The 18,558-nt window shown below is 51.5% G+C and overlaps 4 protein-coding genes across 4 annotated transcripts; 2 read left to right on the top strand and 2 right to left on the bottom strand.

Moving 5' to 3' along the window:
* Positions 1 to 1,651: 1,651 nt before the first annotated feature.
* On the top strand, positions 1,652 to 2,791 carry ASPBRDRAFT_195427 (putative nicotinamide N-methyltransferase; the record flags this gene model as incomplete). The annotated part of the gene is made up of 2 exons (XM_067620863.1): positions 1,652 to 2,147; positions 2,244 to 2,791. The coding sequence occupies 2 exons, from the start codon at positions 1,652 to 1,654 to the stop codon at positions 2,789 to 2,791; spliced, it is 1,044 nt and encodes a 347-aa protein (XP_067480005.1).
* Positions 2,792 to 2,962: 171 nt separating this feature from the next.
* On the bottom strand, positions 2,963 to 4,151 carry ASPBRDRAFT_29681 (putative S-adenosylmethionine-dependent methyltransferase; the record flags this gene model as incomplete). Its single annotated transcript, XM_067622688.1, has 2 exons — positions 2,963 to 3,923; positions 4,093 to 4,151. 2 exons carry the CDS (start codon positions 4,149 to 4,151, stop codon positions 2,963 to 2,965), a joined length of 1,020 nt encoding a protein of 339 aa, XP_067480006.1.
* Positions 4,152 to 4,918: 767 nt separating this feature from the next.
* Positions 4,919 to 7,057, bottom strand: dspD (putative protein-tyrosine phosphatase; the record flags this gene model as incomplete). The annotated part of the gene is made up of 1 exon (XM_067620864.1): positions 4,919 to 7,057. The coding sequence occupies one exon, from the start codon at positions 7,055 to 7,057 to the stop codon at positions 4,919 to 4,921; it is 2,139 nt and encodes a 712-aa protein (XP_067480007.1).
* Positions 7,058 to 13,570: 6,513 nt separating this feature from the next.
* ASPBRDRAFT_195430 (putative LPXTG-motif cell wall anchor domain protein) lies at positions 13,571 to 16,717 on the top strand (the record flags this gene model as incomplete). Its single annotated transcript, XM_067620865.1, has 2 exons — positions 13,571 to 14,767; positions 14,849 to 16,717. The coding sequence occupies 2 exons, from the start codon at positions 13,571 to 13,573 to the stop codon at positions 16,715 to 16,717; spliced, it is 3,066 nt and encodes a 1,021-aa protein (XP_067480008.1).
* Between the last annotated feature and the right edge of the window lie 1,841 nt (positions 16,718 to 18,558).

The following is an 18,558-nucleotide window of genomic DNA, read 5'->3' on the forward strand; positions in this document are numbered from 1 at the left end:
CTCGGGTCTAGCGCCGTCAGGAGGCCCAAATCAGTTGATAGCGATTGCCGCCCATTGTTACAAATAGGAATGTGCCTGGCGTGTCGAGGGGGGTTTATCAGAGGACAACTTAACTAGCCGATAATTAGCTACAAACTACTCACTATCTGACTAGCGATCGGGATGTGGTGCGCTGCACTTACAAAGTATCTAGCTCTCTATATAGTGACGCCTTTGAGAATGACCTACTCCTTTGTCCGTTGCGCGTCCCTACACTTGCAGTCACGATTGGCCACCTTTGTTCTGGCATCCTGACTCTGAAAGGTCTCAGGAATAAGAGGGCGCCTTTATTTCCCCATCGCAAGACTTGACGAGACGCCCCTGGTCATTAACAACGCGTCAACCTCTGTTATTACTCTGTCGGACGGACCATGTCAATAGGTGATGCATGAGCTGATCAATCGGTGCTGACTTGGCTCTCTCACAGCATACCCAACGAGCAGCTCCGATTTCGCATAAACTTTATCCTTTGAAGGGCACTGCAGACATGGAAGGCAGACACGGTTGCCAACGATTCCGATGGGTAACAATGCCACCAGCGTAGGGTGATCCGTGCCTCGCGATTGACGATGTGGCTCTGAACAAAACACGTCGCGTTGACAGGTCAACAACCAGGATCCCTATTCGATTGCAATTGAGGGAGTAGTTGGGCGAAGAATAAGAAGCTAGACCTCTAACCGTTGTGATCTCGACCGAGCGGGGAATCTGGACACAATCGGGTATCTTTATACCATACAGCCACGTTAACGACAGGTCCCATAGAAGCACCTCAAACAGGTATGGGGTGATATCTGTTCTTAGTTTCGCAGGTGGTGGTATGAAAAGTTTCAGCAGAACGTGGGCTGACCTGCTCGGAGCATCAGCTGTAGTCTGGAGTAGCATCCGACCGATCCATTGACCTGTGATACGCGATACTTTCTGCAGGAAAGTTACCACGAGCGTTGGTCAGGTACATGGAAAGAGAACGGCTAGTAAAGTAAGGTAAGCATCAAGTCAGGATCGGCTTGTCGATCGGGCCTGAGGATTTCCGTTGATTCGATCCAACGGAGGAGAGTCACTTGTTCTCCTCCGTAGACGCGCAGTGTGAGATGCGGCCGTTGCTGCGGGTGCATCAGATGCCTTCCACCCTCGCTTATACAATAACAAGGAATGGTAATGAGGATGTCTGATGGCTAGACGCTAGACTGCAAGCCCCCTCTTGTTGGTATTCAACAACGTATAGCTAGCTACGAAGTACTTAGCTGACCAACTTCTACGATCTAGTTATGCTCGACTGGACCAGTAGACTAGCCTCAGTAATTCTCCGGACAGCGAAAAGCTAATCTTCATCGCGCCTCTAGAATATTCAGAAAACCCGCACCGTAGCTCTCCACCTTGCACATCATCACCGAGTATCCATGGATAGTCAAGTCTCTTCACCCTCCGAAAAAAGGGACGGCCCTATACTTCAGGCACGGCTCTCTCCGATTGGCCGTGGCGGCAGTGGATACACCAATCATTTTCCCACCGTGAAGTCTATAGTAGAGCCACTTCAAACTCCTCTTTTTTCCCCCTCAGGCGCCCCTCCCAGAAAACTATTGAGAAGAGTCACTGTGATAAGACCCAAGCAGAAATGCTGTACTCGCGCCTTCGCCCTCTCCCTCGTCGACATCCCCTCCCCAACTCTGACTCCGACTCTGCCCCTCGTCCCGACTTCGCCGACCCCGAGACTGAAGCCGACTCGGATGAATCTTCCGAAGACCTTTTCGCCGCATTCCTTCCACACCTGTTCCCAGATGATGCGCCCTCTTTCCACGGTAATCCAGGCCAGCATCTCCTCTACTCGTCTCCGCGCTATGGCGATCTCGAAATCATGGTGCCCTCGTACCCGGGCCAGAGCGACAAGCGCTCCCAGGAGATAGCAGAGGGGTTGCCCCGCCCTGATGGCCAGGTCACTCAGATCGAAGAGGGCCGAAAGCTGTTTGCACATTTCCTCTGGAGTGCGGCCATGGTTGTTGCCGAGGGAGTGGAGAAGGCAGATGAGTTGGAAGCTAGTGGACAGTTGAAGAGCACGGATGAGGTTGCCATGTGGAGGGTGAAGGGGGAGAGGGTGTTGGAATTAGGCGCTGGTCAGTATACCTTTCTTGCCTGTCTACACTTTCCCTTAGAAAAGAATACTCGTAAATTATCACCACACATACATAAATACTAACGAGTTCCTTCAGGCGCCGCACTACCATCCGTCGTCTGCGCACTCGCCCAAGCATCCACCGTTACAACAACCGACCATCCTTCCTCCCCCGCCTTGTCAGGCGCCATCAAATTCAACCTCGACCACAACCTGCGCTCACCCAAGGTGTCATCGACTTCCACGACCGTGACAATCCAACCGCACGAATGGGGCACCTTGGAAACCGACCCCTGGGCCGTGCAAAACAAGGCCAGCTTCAACCGTATTATCGCCGCAGACTGCTACTGGATGCGCTCACAGCACGAGAACCTCGCGCGCACGATGTGCTGGTTCCTTGCCCCTGGCGGCCGCGTCTGGGTGGTGTCTGGATTTCATACGGGGCGGGCGATTGTCGCGGGCTTTTTCGAGACGGCGGTGCAGGCGGGATTGGAGATTGAGCGGATCTACGAGCGGGATTTAGTTTCGGGCTATGAGGATGGACGCGAGGTGCGTCGCGAGTGGATGGCGCAGAGGGAGGGCGAGGGGCCGGAGAATAGGAGACGGTGGTGTGTGATTGCACTTTTGAAGAAGAGAGATGAGTAGACTACCATCATTGCCGTAAGGATGGATGGATGAATGCGCCATGATTAACGACAATGACATAGCATAGATACATACAACAAGCAGCGAGCCAAGACAGACATAGACCAATCATTTCTATACCAACTATCCAAGTCTATAATAAACAGAATACTATCTAAGATAGAAACAAGATTATACCCTCTGAAAACACACCGTACAAACACCCTGACCTTCTCTGCCCCCAAACCGGAACCGAGGATACTCAACGCGTCCCCAAACCACCAACTTATCCTCCTCGCCAGCAGAAGAAGTAAACCAAGTAACAAGTTCCTCCTCCGTCCAATTACAACTAGTCACAACGACAAACCCACCCTTTCTTACCAACCCCTTCACAATCCCGGGATATCTCTCACACACTCTCCTCTGGATCGTCTTCCCAGATGACGCATGAGCATCAGCATCAGGAATAACCTCATCGGACAACGAAACAGCATCAAACGTGCCCTTATCAAGCACGATATCAAACCCGCCTTTATCATACGGGAACCAATCAACCTTGCCCTTTCCATCCCCAGAAGTAGAGATAGTATTATGCAAAATATCCCACTCCTCAAACCGAATATTCGTATCTCCACCTTCACCTTCACCTTTACTCTCACCCTCAGCATCAGATCCATCTTCGTCTTCAGAATCCGACAAATAAGCCGAATGAATCCTCAACCTCTGCAACTCCCTCGCCAACTCCACACTCCGAATGGAGTAATCAATCCCCACCATGGGGCCCTTATACCCGCCTCTTTTTCTTAATAGCGCGAGCATGCTCCCGTTGCCGGTGCCGAGGTCGAGGATACTAGGTTGATCACTATCACCATTTTCACCACCATTATCGGAGGTTGTGAGTGTATTAACCGGCGCAAGCGGAAACTCCTCATCCGTCAAGAACTGCAGCACTTTATCCGGGGCATTGTGTTCCGAGAACCAGGATGTGCCGGGGTCGGAGTCATCGTCTACGTCGTCTTCTTCGTCTTCTTCATCAGTATTTTCTTCGGAGGCATTGGGCTTTGTGGTATTGGGAGTAGGTTTGGCGGTGGTGGTGGTAGTGTTGTGTTTTGTGGAGAGGTGGGAGAGGGTGCGTGCGTAGAAGGTTTCCCAGCTATGATCATTGATTATAACATTATGTTAGTAAAGGGGAGCGAGTTTGAATTGCTGGTGTAGATATGGTGGTAGAATTGATGTTATGGATTATGAGGGGTAGCGGGGTAGATGGAAAACTTCGTTTGCTATCATCATCTCTCCGGATGGATGCTGGCTGCTATACTTACTAGTCTTTTGTGCCGAGTTCGCTAGGCGAGAGATGCGCCGGATGGCTGTCGTCGGCCATAGTTTCAAGCTGTGGTGTTCTTGTATTCTAATCTGGAGGCAAGATTGGCTGTGTCGAAATTTCGCAAGTCTCACAAACCCGCATGACGTTTCAACGCCAGCCGCTCGGCACTCGGCCCGCTGAAAACCCGCTACTACAAAGTAACTAACTACTCCGAACTACTACTGGATACACTTACAATTATTACTGCGGATAAAGTTCTTGCTGAAAACTTGATTCAATCACTAGCCCCAGGGTATTTCGCAGCTGAAATGCCAAATATCGACAACACAGAATGAGTGGACGAATACACGGGGTGCATCAGAAACGAACAGGAATAATATTACAAGTTACCAGGCAACTCTTCGCCGCCTTTTATCATCTTTTGTAACACCCAGGACGCCGGTTGACCAAACGCATGCAATGTCGACGCACGGCCTTGAATGCAACATGGACCGCTGGTTGACCAAGGGAATGAAATTGCACATTGGCAGATGTATGAACGAAAGAAATAACGACCGTAAAGCCCGCTTTGGTCATCAAGTCATCAAGAATCAAATGAAGAAGATGAAGAATGGAAAGGGAGAAATGAGAAAAATTGCCACCACAGCTGAAAAAGAAAAAGAATGAAGGCAGATCGAATAGATCTTGAATGAAAGGCTGTAGAGATGGGACAAGGTCAACACGAGTAAACCTCAAAAGGGTGTATATGGTCATGGAATCATTTCTTGGACGTAGCTCCCGGAAGCCCGTCCTCAAGACAATCTGTCTTGGACATTATGGCAGAATTACAGAAACTCATCAATATTCCTCATGATCAGGCGCTCATTGCCGGGAGGCGGTGATCGAGGGTCTGCAACTCGCGACCCGAACCGTAGCCCGTGGGGACCATCGTCGTCGAGGCAGTCGGCAATAGAACGCGAAAGAGGCGGGGCCAGAAATCCGGTGGTTCTCGGGGAGAAAAGGGAGTTCATTCCATCTGGCATGTCTTGCACGAAGACATCCGTCTTGGCCAGAGAACATGGCCCACCTTCGGGACGCCACGAAGGCGCAGTATATTCGGATTGTAAAGTTTTGCCAGTCGGCCCCAGGTGATACGTAGCCTGCCGGAAAGGCAGTGGCCGGGGAGACAAGCTGCGCTTGTGGGATAGTGACTGAGAGAAGCCGAGGTTTTCTATCGACAGAGGCGTCGTCTGATTTGTGGAGGACACCGAAAGAGAGCTCATCGACGCCTGCGAAAGGCCGTTAGACGAAGCTTGCTCCGCATCCGAGCTGCCACTAAGGAAACCCGGCGTGCTGGCTTCCGAAATATCTGTTCTGGCCGTTTGTGGTGGCTGAGGCTCGGAGCACCTGCGCGGGCCCCCGACAAACCACTCCTCCGGAGCCGCTTTCGAGAGCTTGCCGCGGAGGAGCCGCGAACGAAAGTCTGTCAGCTGATATATCAGACTCATGTTGGGGCTAACCCAGCGACTACGTTCTTTAACAAGCTCGTAGACCGAGTTGAAATCCAGATGCCGGTTTTTGAAGAGACCATAGGCGATCACCAACGATGCCGATCGGCTAGCACCAAGCTGGCAGTGGATGAGCACCTTTTTCCCTTCAGAGATCCGAGAATCGATCAACTCGCAAAGCGGGAAAAGATCCTCCAGAATCTCGGAGTTGTGGTCCCAACCGACATGAACGTATTCCGGTCCAGACGAGTTGTTCTGGGGGGTGGCAGGCGACGATTCGTCATTGGGAGGGTATTCGAAGGCAGACTTGAAGGACGCTTCGGAAATGGCTGTCCACGGTTCTCCAGTCGACATTCGCTTGGTACTTGCCGATCCATTGCGCAGGGTGCTGACGACCGTACCAGTGCTACCAGCAGTCGCGGTGAACGGATTGGCCACCTCCTTTGCCACGTTTACAACCACATCGAATTGCGAAGCTTCCTGCGCGGTCGGCTCCAGGTACAGAAAGACGCCGGAGTCATAGATTTGGATCGGTCCATTCGGATAGCCTCGTTCGCTGCGCCGCGTCGACTCTCTCGAGTCAAGATGATCATCCTCCTCTTCCAACTCATGCAGCACTCCCGATCCTTCGTCGGGCACAGTCTGCAGAGGGGAGAGGTTGCTCTCCGACGCGCCCGACGGTCGCCGTGCGCCATGATGGGTCATGGGTCGGGGTAGTTGCATGCCACCCTTCGGGCCGAAGGATGGGGAGAACACCGAAGTGAGGGACGGTGAGGACTCGGTGTGGCGCAAAGCGTGCGGAGTGGGCGGCACATCGTTACCGTTGCTAGAAAATGACCGATCAAACCCGGGAGTGCGTATCGTGAGATTGGCGGGCTTGCGGCGCATGCCCTTTGGGGGTACATGGATTGGGGAAGGCGGGGCAGAAAGATGGTGTTGAGAGGTGGTTTCAACGACAGAAGCCGTTGCGATAGGTGGGCGCGATCCTTGCGACGGAAGAGGCATCCTCAGAGAAAGGTTCTTGAGGTTGCGGGCGCGCCTGCCGGGGGAGTCGGGCCGTGCGACATTTTGGCTTTCGGTTGACGGTTTCGATTCGGTGGTTGGAGCCGCCGAGTGCGGTTGGCACTCGGCCTTGTGAGCAACTGGCATAAATGTAGGGTATGATAACGGCATCGATGACGGGGATTCGGGCGAGGAGCTCGGGGAAGTGTCCACGGCCGAAGGAGGATCGAATGTGGAGATGGTAGTGGTGGGGGATGAATCAGTGGAGCCTGATGTCATCGATGATATACTTTCGCGATGCTGAAAGGGAAGTGGGCGTCGCGATGTGTTGACTGTGACATTGGTCGGAACCCTAAGTGGTTTGACGAGTGAAGTTCGGTCCCTCGTGTCGGGAAACTCGGGTGACCTCCCAAACACAGACATAAAAGAAGGGAACGAATCCGGGGCTGACGGTGAGCTTGTTTGCACAGGCATTGTGAGGCCCGGAGAGGAGGGTGATGAGGAGGTACACCTGCGTTTGAAAGGGGACACCCTCTCAGGATCGCAGCTGCTATAGATCGCTGGCGCAAATAATGTAGCCGTAGCACAAGTATTGCAGCCAGCCCGAGGAAGACAAGATAGAGTCGCACTTGCTACCAGCGCAAATGACCTTTTGGACAGAGGACAATCAGCTTCCATGTTTCAGCTTATGTTGACCTTCGATGGTAGAGGCAAGCACAGCTGCAAGGAGGGTGAAACCAGAATGACGATCGGCCAGCGTGAAATGAAACCAAGAGAGCTACCGGCGGTTGTAAGAGAACCAGGGGAGACGCAGCAGCAGATGATGATAGAACGATGGGACGAAAGCCATTCATAGAGGGGTCCCAACAAGGTCCGAGACTGGGAACATACCAAGGAATGCCGCAAGAGAACTGTTGCCTCTTTAGAAGATGTTGTCAGTGATACGGAGGCGTCAAGGATTGTTATTGATAAACGTCAACGGGAAGCAACGACGGCGACATGGATAAAAGTCGAAATGGAAAATGGACAATCAGACGAAGGAGGGAACGACAAGAACCAGAAAAGAAAATAAAAAAAAAAAATAAGCAGAGAACCAAGAGGGGTTTCTGGAAAGTGATGGAGGGCACAATGCAACTGGGAGGAATAGCCGCCCGGCGATTGTGTGGGCAGTCGTTCCTCCGGGGAATGACGAAAGAAGCAGCAGTTGTGGGAGGGTCTCGGTCACAGGGAAGAAGAGGAGAGGGAAGGGAGCAAAGAACGACTGCCCACCCACCCAAAAGAAAATAAAAGCAGGGTTGTGGATAAAGCAAGTCCCTGCGATGACGGGGGCAGAGAGAGGGGGATTTTAGTGAAAAAGAAAAAAAGGAAGGAAAAGGAAGGTAAGAAGAGGAGAGGGGAAGATAGAAGAGGGGAAAGGGAAAAGAAAAGATCAAGTGAGTCGAGCCAGAAAGGAAGAGAGGGTAGAGTAGTAAGAGAGCGAGAGGGAGAGAGAGAGAGAGAGCAGCGAGCGCGTAAGAGAGAGCGTAGCGCGAGAGAGTGACAGAGCACGAAGTACTCAAACTAGAGCCTGTCTGTTCCCCGATGGCAGGCACCACAGCAGCAAGCAACAGCAACAGCAGCAACAGCAGCAACAGCAACAGCAAGCAGCAGGTCTTTAGTGGCGGCAGTCACAGCAACGGCAGCAAATAATAAGCAACCGAACCCACCCGAGCGCTAAGAATAAACCACCGCACGGTATGGGAATTGCAACAAGTCGAAAAAAGAAAAAAAGAGTAAAATGGTAGCAGTTCGTTTTGGGACGGGAAAGGGAAAGGGCGGATGTCCTGATTGGGTCCGGCCGGCCGTGTCGCTGTCAGGTAGCCAATCAGCATCCTTGACGCTGGGAAAGTGGGTACCCGACAGCCCCATTCAGCCAGTTGGTGCCACCCAATCAACGCCCGGTCGAAGCAGAACATCCAGCGCCTGCAGCTCTAAATTTAGCCGCCCGGGTTGGTGTGCAAACTGCAAAGGCTGGAATGTGCATCATGGGCGCCAAAAGCACGCAAATCAGATGCCAGTTTCACCCCAACAGCGGCATGTCAGAGCCACCCCATCCCAGCATCATCCTCCATGCTTTTCCTCGTCTTCCTTCCCTTCCTACACCCCTCCAACCTGGTCGTGGCGAGTAACCAGTCAGGTTGGCCCCATCGCCCGGGGGATGAAGGGAACGGAAGGAATGGGATGGGAAAAACTGGGAAGTGATGGTCGAGTGGGTAAGGTTCCGATACGGCGACAAGGGGGGTGGAGAAACAGTCATGAAAATCAACTGGGGGTTCCTCTCCAACATCATGAGTTGCAATTGTGACGGGGCATTTTCTTTGGAGGGTCTCTCTGGTGCTCTTTCGCTCTCTCGCTCTCACACTCTTTCTCTCTCACTCCCACTTCCCACCTTCGAGTTCTGGCCGACCCGGTCGAGGTCTCCCCCAATTCCACTTTGGGGCCCTCTTCGGAGAAGTCAGGTGCAGGGGAATAGGAATCGATTGATTGGAAAAGGAAGGTAAAGAGAAAAAGTAAAATGGTCTCCACAATAGGGTGCCACTGGGAAGGCCGCAAACGATAGTTGGTCCAGGAACAAAACCAACAGAGGCAGTGAAGTGCGATGGGGGACTAGTGTGAAAGGACCCAGAGATGACATAAACGCAAGAAGAATAAGGAAATAGCAACGTAACTGGAACATGGACGATAATAATGATGATAAAAACAATGAAGTAACAAGAAAAAATAAACAAAGTCGTGTACATACCTGTAGAGCTCTTCCTCTTGCGTGAAGGAGATGGCCCGGTCAGCCTCAACAGAATACCGAAGGCGAGGCTTGGGATCAAGATCAAATATGCCGGAAAGAGTAGTGACTCAAGGAAGATTTCAATCCGTACACCGGTCAAACAATTGCAGAGCTCGTAGCGACGGTAGCTCTGGGCCTACAACAATAAGGAGTGTGGACAATCGGTCGGGGTAAAAAGATCAGAAGAAAAGAAATGGTTGAGAAGACTTCCAGAAGTCACACAGAAGGAAAACTGTCTGTTTAACCCACGAGGGTAATAATAATCAGACAGACCCGGCAGGATACGTATCCAAGCAACCTTCTGCACATACACACAACAATAATACCGTATTGGGGGAGGGTGTCCGACCCGCTGGGGAGTGCACGGTTCGCGCAAGAAGGTTGTTTGCTGGATGCTTAATCAATGAATTCTTTGTGGTCAAGCCGGCTTGAGAGAAGACAACAACGAACAGAAGAAAAAAGCACGGGCAACCCCCTCCAAAACAAACCGGACGAGAAATCAGACTGCAAGAGATCAGAACTTAAGAGAACACAACTTTTTGAGGGGTAGAATCGCTTTTTTACTAGATGTGGATGGCGATTCAGCAGGGACCTCTCTGTGGCATCGAGCCTATGAGAAACAGGTAACGGCGCGGAGGGTCACAGGCTAAGGTGAAACGCAAAGGCTGACTTGACTGGGGCTAAGTTGAAGCGATCCACTATCCCAGACAAGCCCCTGGAAACGGTGGACCGTCCGTTATTGGCAGTGTGGGACGAGGAGAAACCGCGGCACGGTTGGTGCTTAGTACTCCGCCGCAACAAAAGAGAGTGTCCGGGATTCTGGCTTTCTTGGGACGGGATGATTTGTTGTGGTTCCTTCAGCAGGAGTATCATCTCAGATTGTTTCAACCACAGCGCTCAACAACCGCAATCCTCGTATCATCCAGCTCGGGTACACCCAAGGATATACCACAGCTCCGACCTCAAGCCTCAAACCTCGCCATCGGCCACTGCTGCAGCTGAAACACGCAGCCAAAAGAGGGCGCGCGCTAAGTCAAACCAATGGGGACGACGGTGGAGGAGTTCAGCCCGGCTTGAAACACGCCAATCCAATGCTAAGCCACTAGTCCGCCTCCGGATGGGGCTCGCAGTCACGTGTGCGACATCGTCCGTCACAACGCCGCCCGCCTATCAAACACTCGCGACCGTGGACGATCAACGCCGGCTGGGGAGAGAGGGGGAGACGAGAGTTAACGGATTGACGTGATTGAATTTGCGCCTACTAACTATGGTCTCAAATGTCCAACGATGATGGTGGGTGTACGCAATGATGTTCGTTTGAACGCTTGACCTGAGGTCAATCATGGGGTTTGTTGTTCGATGATGTGCACTGCATTGCGTCGTTGATTGCCAGGATCCTATCTACGGCTGACCGAAGACTGCCGCGCTTACGGTTCCTCAAAAATAGAAATGAGCAGCAGCAGCAGCAGTGCTACCCTGTCAGGCCGTCAAACCTCAACAATCTCGCAGCTCTACCTGCCTCCTAGCCAATACCCCATAAAAATGCACAAACTGGCCTTGCAACTGATGTCACGGATTGATAGACAATTGATGAAACTTGACCCTTCTGGTCCCAATCCCACGTGGCAGCAATGTCTATCTGAGACTATGGGGCCAGGGCTCTCTCCTCTGGTTACTGGTTGGAGCCATAGAACTTGGACCGCCCGTTCGGCATCACGTCGGTGATTGCTGTGGGGAGGGTTTGATTATGAAGTACGTGGGCGAGAAAATTTCCTCTCGCCAACTAACTCACAATTTACTCAGTTATCTCTCCTTTTGTTATTATTGTTGACTAATCGGTTGCGCACATTAGTTACCATTCTAGGCAGCATGATACTTACAGAATAAAGTGGAATAGATCGCCTTCGAGCAGGAGCTCCTGCTGACCACGATCTGCTGCCGATGACAGAACTGGCCCTAATCCGAGCAGCTAGACAAGCTAATGTGAAACAGGTCCCTCAGATAGATTGTTTCGACAGAATAGCCTCGCAGCTTCCGCACTGAATCATTTGACGTTTGGATCCTTATCTTGTTGGAGGAGCTACCCCAACCAACAAGCTCTGTTCAGGTGCTTGCGGAACCAGGTCGGTTGGAGATTTGGGTAATGCTGTTTCGTCTCAATCACCTGGCAACTATCTCGTGGACGGAACCTGCCGAGTCGGTCACTGATCCTGAGCACTACATGAGACACCTGACAGCGTTTCCTGCCGTTGGCACGAGCCTGCACGGGCTATTTCCGCTCCACTGCAGCGTTGCTACCTCATCGGCTAATGCCATGATGTCTTCATAGAGCTATATCGGCCGCCGATCTGTTTTGATTCCAGCTATGATACCCAAGCGAGGTACCCCAGTTCACACCTGTTCGGATGCAACCGATAAAGGGTCCTTCCTAAATACTCAAGGCCGAGAGACACCAAGTCAATGCGTGTTCCCTCATACGTCTCGCATCAGGTTGCCTGGTAGGTGAGCTAATGGCTCGTCATGGTTCACTTGAAGTTGAGACCCTGAGACGGTCAGTTTCTGTGGCACGGTCGCCGCACCAATCGTAGATCTAAAGGTTTCGGCCGTAGTGGTCTTGCTCGCTATTCGGCATCGGATGCCATAGGCTAGAACGCGGTCTATGGCTAGCCCTCATTTACGTCCAACACGAGAGGGATCTGGTCCGGATAAATTCGACCGGTGTTCTAAGCCTGCTTTGGCCCAATTTTCAAGGGCCGCGATCACCTGGACTGTTGTCCGAGACGTTAGCATTCAAGCCGGACATACAGTACTAAACGCATGCAAACGAGCAGTCACGAGAGGTCTCTAGGATCCAATTGACGTCGTGACTTCCACTGCTAAGCTGGAGACACTGGAGACTGAAGCGACGAAAATTTCCGTCTTCAGGAGTACGTAGTTTTTACCCCTCTTGACATGAAAGATTTACAGAATGATCTATGGTGTAGTGGGTAGTATCCTCAAGATAATTTGACGTAGAGCATTTCTATGATGGCCCACGAGCCGAGGCCGAAGGTAGCCCTTCAGATAGGTGGGTAAAAGCAGCCATATACCACCTTTTCCTCTTTTTAAATTTCGTGCACTGCGTACTTGAATCTGTGTGTGTGTGCGAAGGCCAGCGCGCGTAGACTATAAGACATCTTTACCGATCAAAACATGAAGATAGCGAGGTTGACAGTGCTCCAACCACGGGACTTTGCGAGTGAACCATGGTTCACTCCCTACAATGTACAGAGTATGATGTCTTGCTGGCGAAATTTTCACAGAAGGGAGACAACACAGAATTTTTTGGAGTATAGCCCTTCCACACGGACCATGAGGATCATTGCTAAGCGAAGTTCGTAGGGTTGAAACTGGACGGTTGAAGGGGGAATCTGAATATGGCTCAGTCCGAACCCGATTTAGAGAGAGTACGGAGTAGATAGACATTGAAAGGGTTTCAAAATGCAGGGAAACCAGCCTCAATCCGATCTGAACGATTGAGATGATATCACAGATCCGTCTTCGATAGATGTTATTCTCCGGTCTGACGCCTCCGTCTCTCGCTCTCTCACTCTCAGTCTCTCTTTTGCTCCTTCTCCCCCACTGGTCTCCCTCGATCCCGTCTATGGCCAGCTCAAGCAGGTTAGCAAGTTACAGACTTGCCCAGCCACCCGCCAGCAACCGTTCCGTCCGCCGTTTTATGTTCAAGTTTTAGTATCGAAGTGAGCTCCTGTCCACTTTTTTTCCCTGGCGTCCCTGGGATTTTCCCCTCTTCTCCTTCGCCCTTGGAGGCTCAAGGCGAGTCAGTTATAATTAGTAGTACGTAGATAGGAGAAGAGGGAGATCGCATGGTAGATATTTTTAATTTGCGTATCGTGACTAGTATAATAATAATATATGATGTCCACCCCGTAGGTCCACTACAGTCAACAGATCATATTATTTTCCCTTCCTTTTTTTATCTCACTCCGTCTTTTTTTTTTTTTTTTTTTTTCCCCATTTTCGCCTATACTGTTTGAGATTAATTCTCCTCAGTGTTAGTTGCCTCGGATCGCCTCAGGATTCCGAGTCCATGACTGGAGGAATCAACCTTCCAAGTGATTGATCGAACATGCGTGTGGATGCCTGACCGGGTGGTGCAGTTGCAGATGTCTCCAGACGCAGCAGGAGCTGGCAATGCAGCCTCTCCTCCCCTCCCCTCCTCCTCTTCCTCCTCCCCCTTCTCCTCATCCCCAGCAGACCATCGTTTCAACTCTCGACGCCGGCGAAAAACCGAATCCGCGGTGCACCCGCCCATCCATGTATCGCTCGAGGACCCGTCGGCTTCACTCTGTCGCCGTTCGATCGTGAATCGGGCTCGAACCATTACTTTCAGTGCTGGAGCGACGTCAGAGTCAAACCCAAATTTGACCAAGTCTTCGTCCCCTCAACGAGCACCTCCGAGAACTCCGCCGGAATCCCAACGAAGCCAGACTCGAGCTCGAGTGCTCGCCCCGAGCCTGCGTAGTTCCGCCGTGGCCACGATGATGTTGCGAGCGGACGATCCCCGTGACGCGGGCAAAGCAGCCGCGCTAACAAGCCCATCCGCCGGCGCCAGCGACTCCCCTTCAGCACCGACAATAACAACACCAAGTGCTTCCATCGCCTCGCCTTCGCCATCGGCTTCCTCCCCCGTTGCGTCGCATCTCCCCTCCACCTCCACCACCACTACCACCACCACCTCCTCCTCCTCCTCCTCTTTCGTCCCGCCCGTCCCTCGCCTCCCGCAGAGCCGTTTCAGCTTCGAATATCAGTATCCCCTGCGCAAGCGAGCCCTGACGTCGCACTTCAGCGCGGCCGCCTCTGTCCTGAACGGCGACGACACGCCCCCGGGTCCCGACCCGTCCCCTACTCCCCAGCGCACTTTCTTGTATGACAGCCCCCGGCGCTCCGTCCCCAACTTCCATCTGTCCCACCTTCGCGATCAGGCGCTGCTGAATTCGCAACCACCGTCGCCGCGGCGGGCCCTAGAAAAGGATAGCGACGCCGCGCTGCCCCTGGATGCCAACTCGACCGTCCGTGTGTTGAGTCCCAATGCAACGAAGCGTCGAAAGTCGTCCCTTTACGCTCAGCAGTCGATTTCGGACGTGAATAGCATCATGCCATCGTCCACCGTGACGTACTCTCAAGGGAGGTTGCTGGCTGACGAGCGCAATCGCGCCATGAACGGCCTGGACCGTCAGGGTGACGGCAACAGAACCCCAGTCGCGGATGATTTTCGCTCCAAAAATGAGGATGTATTTTTGAATATCGCAAGATCGGATTCCGACCGTCGTGAGTCGCTGGGGCGCTCAGAACTCCGGCGCGTAAGTAACCACCAGCCCTGTGATTGCTGTCAATAAATTGTTATCCTGTAGACTGACCAGGCGATTGTAACAAACTCACAGTCGCGATTCAGAATGTCCGGTAGTGCGCTCCGTTCCCCAACCTCTCGGGTTGCCGAACAGACCCCTTCTCCGGAGCAACTTCGCTTGAATACCTACGACAGCCCCTTGCATTCTCAGACTGAACCTCCATCCACCCCCCACACCTCTGTACCCTACTCTTACTCAGCGTCCGCCCATCCACTGGATGAACATAGTCGATCCTCCTCTTTGGCGTATGCCTCTGGCTCAAGATCTACCATTGGCCTCCCCCGAAGCCGATTAGGTCGCACCAGTCCAGAACCGTCGCCATACAGCCCCGAATCGCACCTGGAAAGACGGGGCTCATTGCACGAATCTCGAGCATACCGACATTCCACCCTTTCAACCATCCGAAGCAGTCGGCAGCCGTCCAGCTCGGAGGCCACGGAACGCGCCCGATTCGAACCCGACCGGTCCCGTCAGGATGGGACGGAGTCAACTTTGTCGACTAACGCACCTTCCACCGTCTGGGACGAGTTAGAGGATCTAAAATCGCGGATCAAGAAGCTAGAATTAACTGGAAAGCTTCCGCCCTCATCCCAGGAGGCGATATCGTCTGCATCCGGAGACCGACCACGCACTGCGACCACGACGGTTACTACGGTGTCATCCTCACCGAAGCGCGGCCGCAAATCAAGTATAGCAACGGGCGATCTCGACCAGAATGCGGCCCCGAGCCCAGTCCATCCCCTCTTACAATCAGCCTTGACCAAGTCAAAGGAGGTCTTGGGTAACGAAGTCTACGCAGCTCTAGAGGTCACTGTTACCGATGCGCTGGCGCTGTCTACTCTACTGTCATCTACCAAGGCACCATCCGGCGGTGTTTCTATTGTCAATGGCTACCTTCCATCAGACAGACAAGCTAGGCGCAAGGCTGACAGTGTCTGCCGCAGCTTAACTGAGTTGTGTCTCGCGCTGTCTGACGATCAGCTTCGCCGGCAGCCGTCCTCAGCCCTGGAAGGAAAGGCGGATGAGCAACACATCAATGGTCACGATGACGATGATACGATTACACCTACCCCTCCATTTCGGCGAAGTACAATCCAGGAGCCGGAGAGCCTGTCTAGACGGCAGAGCAATAGCAGAGTCACCAGCCGTTTAGAGGCACGTCGGGCCAGTATGGCGAACAACGCTACTTTGGACAACCAAAGCAACAACAAGAGCACGGGTCAGGGTTCAGAGGCCAAGTTGACACAATCGCCTGGATCGTCGGCGCCTGCGAGACGATTGAGTCGCCTATCGACTTCGTTGCGGACCAAGCGAGTGCACACGGACGATGATAATGCCCCGGATCAGAGTCCACAACCTCGATCAATTCAAAGAAGCATGACCGACATCACCAACCCAGCAGCTACATATCGAGTCTCGCCCCGGCAACGGATCTCGCATGGATACACGGCATCGCAATCGATAGCCGACACCAGCCCTGAGCGGAATGTCAGATATTCAACCCCATCCCAACCGTCGCAGCTCCCTCAACCTCGTACCCCGACACTCTCGCAGTCAGCGATCCCGCTCCGCCGGAGCATATTAACGCCCGGTTATGTCCCCGCAACGTCCCGCTCAAACATTCAGGCAGGTTCGCGCCGATATGGGCTGTCCCCTGGCATTGGCTCTGCCGCTCTCGGCGGTGATATGCCAACCGACGACGCTATGTCCACTACCCCTCGCCAGGAGCCTTCGCAGACAAGGATTATTGCCCCTTCACAAAAACTGGCTGCTAGCTACACACCGATTGCGCAAAACCGTCTGCGAGCGAACAGCCTCGGAGCGCGACGATTTGGTCTTCGACAGCGGCCGATGGCCGTTTCTGATGAGGCTGTTAATGGTCTCGATCAGCGCGTTGACTAAATATTTTACGTCTGTTACCTCCAAAACACCACGTCGTTTACGCCCTCCACCTTACTTATAACGCAGCGACTCAATCTTGGTATTTGATTTCCAGTTCAACCGGCGTTACTCTGTTTTCATTATTTTCCCTGCGGCCTGCCAGGCGCACATTATGTCGAGGTGTACGAAGCGCTTTCCACCTGCATCATCACCATTAACGAGGACTTCCGATTCAAGACCTGATTGACTGACCGACTCTTGCAAAAAAAACAAACCAAAACACATGCATGCATTCTGGGACCCAATGCATTGTACGAGCTTATTATTCCGTTCAAGCGACCCTCACGGATCTTTGCGCCTTTATTTTTTTTTAACCTATCCATACCATTTCTTGTTCGATGTCATTGTCAAACCCGAGGGAGGGGATGACCACAACACAACACAAGCTCAATAAGTAACGGAATTCACGATATGATTGTTTTGTCGTCACCTATTCTTTTCTCACTGTCGTTGATACTCGTTATCTTTCTTATCATTTCACATATTCATGTACAAATATTCGGCTCTGTGGTGATGACACGCGTTAATACTTTTCCTTTTTTTCCTTTTTCCGAGTGAATGAATGGAGTGTTGTTGGACCTGGTGCTTCGGTGGAACTATTTGTCTTGTTCTGTTGCTATACATACATACATGTTCTTACATTTTTTTTTTTTTTTTTTTTTCTTTTCTTTTTTTTTTTTGATCTCATAGAGGGGAATATCATTCCTACGATTTTCCTTTTTTCTTACTTACTTTCCTTCTGTTTCTGTCAATACATGATGAATGAATACGTCTTCCATTTTGGCTATTCTTTCTTCTTTCTCCATCACTGCCATAGCCTGTCCCAAGTACACAGTAAGTGACTAACACAGGAAAAGTTATCCATGATAAGACGGTGTTTAAATCTCAAGTTCATAACCCCTCCTATTATATTTCAATATACAGTTTCTATCACTGAACACGACTGACTAACAACTAATACATCATTTGCTAACTAGTCAATTGAAATCAACTCATCCCCAAATACCAGATACCACTAATACAAGACCTATTAATTCATCCCTACTAATCATTTATCTCACGATAAGTAATTACAGCACGAGCCAGACGGATAATTTATTGAAGATCGATCGATCGACTAACAAGTTAAACTACGTAGTTAGTTGGATAAGTAGTGTAGTCGTCAGCTGATGATCAACGGCCCGGTTAAGTAACTAGTTAGGTTAAGCTATTTAGTATGAGGTCAGATGATCATGTGGTTTCAAGCCGTCATCAGTTTCTTCAGCACTCCGTACTACTTACCACTAGGATCAGCTGATCGTCGTGCGCCTGTGATGATCAGGTGATTTGCTTATTCTATGTGATGACGTTATGTTATGTCTGCGAGTTCATACTCTATGGAGTACTCCGTACTGGGTAAGTAGTAGGTGACCGTTGTTGATATCATTGACAGACAGGTAAATAGTAGTGATGAATCTCCGTCTACGTTCTACTGGTATATATTATTACAGTCTGGAATATAAGTATTGTTCATGCTCCATCACACTAGGTTTTCATTTCATTTTGTAGTTATCGATACGTCCTGGTCCCTGATTGTACATGCCTGAGAAGCCCGGAGATGATATTTCGGGGGAACCCTTGCAGATAATAGATGGGGAAAAACAGCTGGGTAGCCCCTCCTGGGTTTAGATGTTTCATGTGACAGGTAAGTGAGAATAGTTGCTCGAAAGGAAAAAAGGAAGAGAGGATCAGTAGAAACGGAACAAAGGCAGTGCGAATAGGGACGGTTTGTAAAAGATTGCGAGTAGTGTGAAGGGGAGGGT

This window comes from Aspergillus brasiliensis, assembly GCF_001889945.1.
Source record: "Aspergillus brasiliensis CBS 101740 unplaced genomic scaffold ASPBRscaffold_5, whole genome shotgun sequence".
Classification (NCBI taxonomy): Eukaryota; Fungi; Ascomycota; class Eurotiomycetes; order Eurotiales; family Aspergillaceae; genus Aspergillus; species Aspergillus brasiliensis.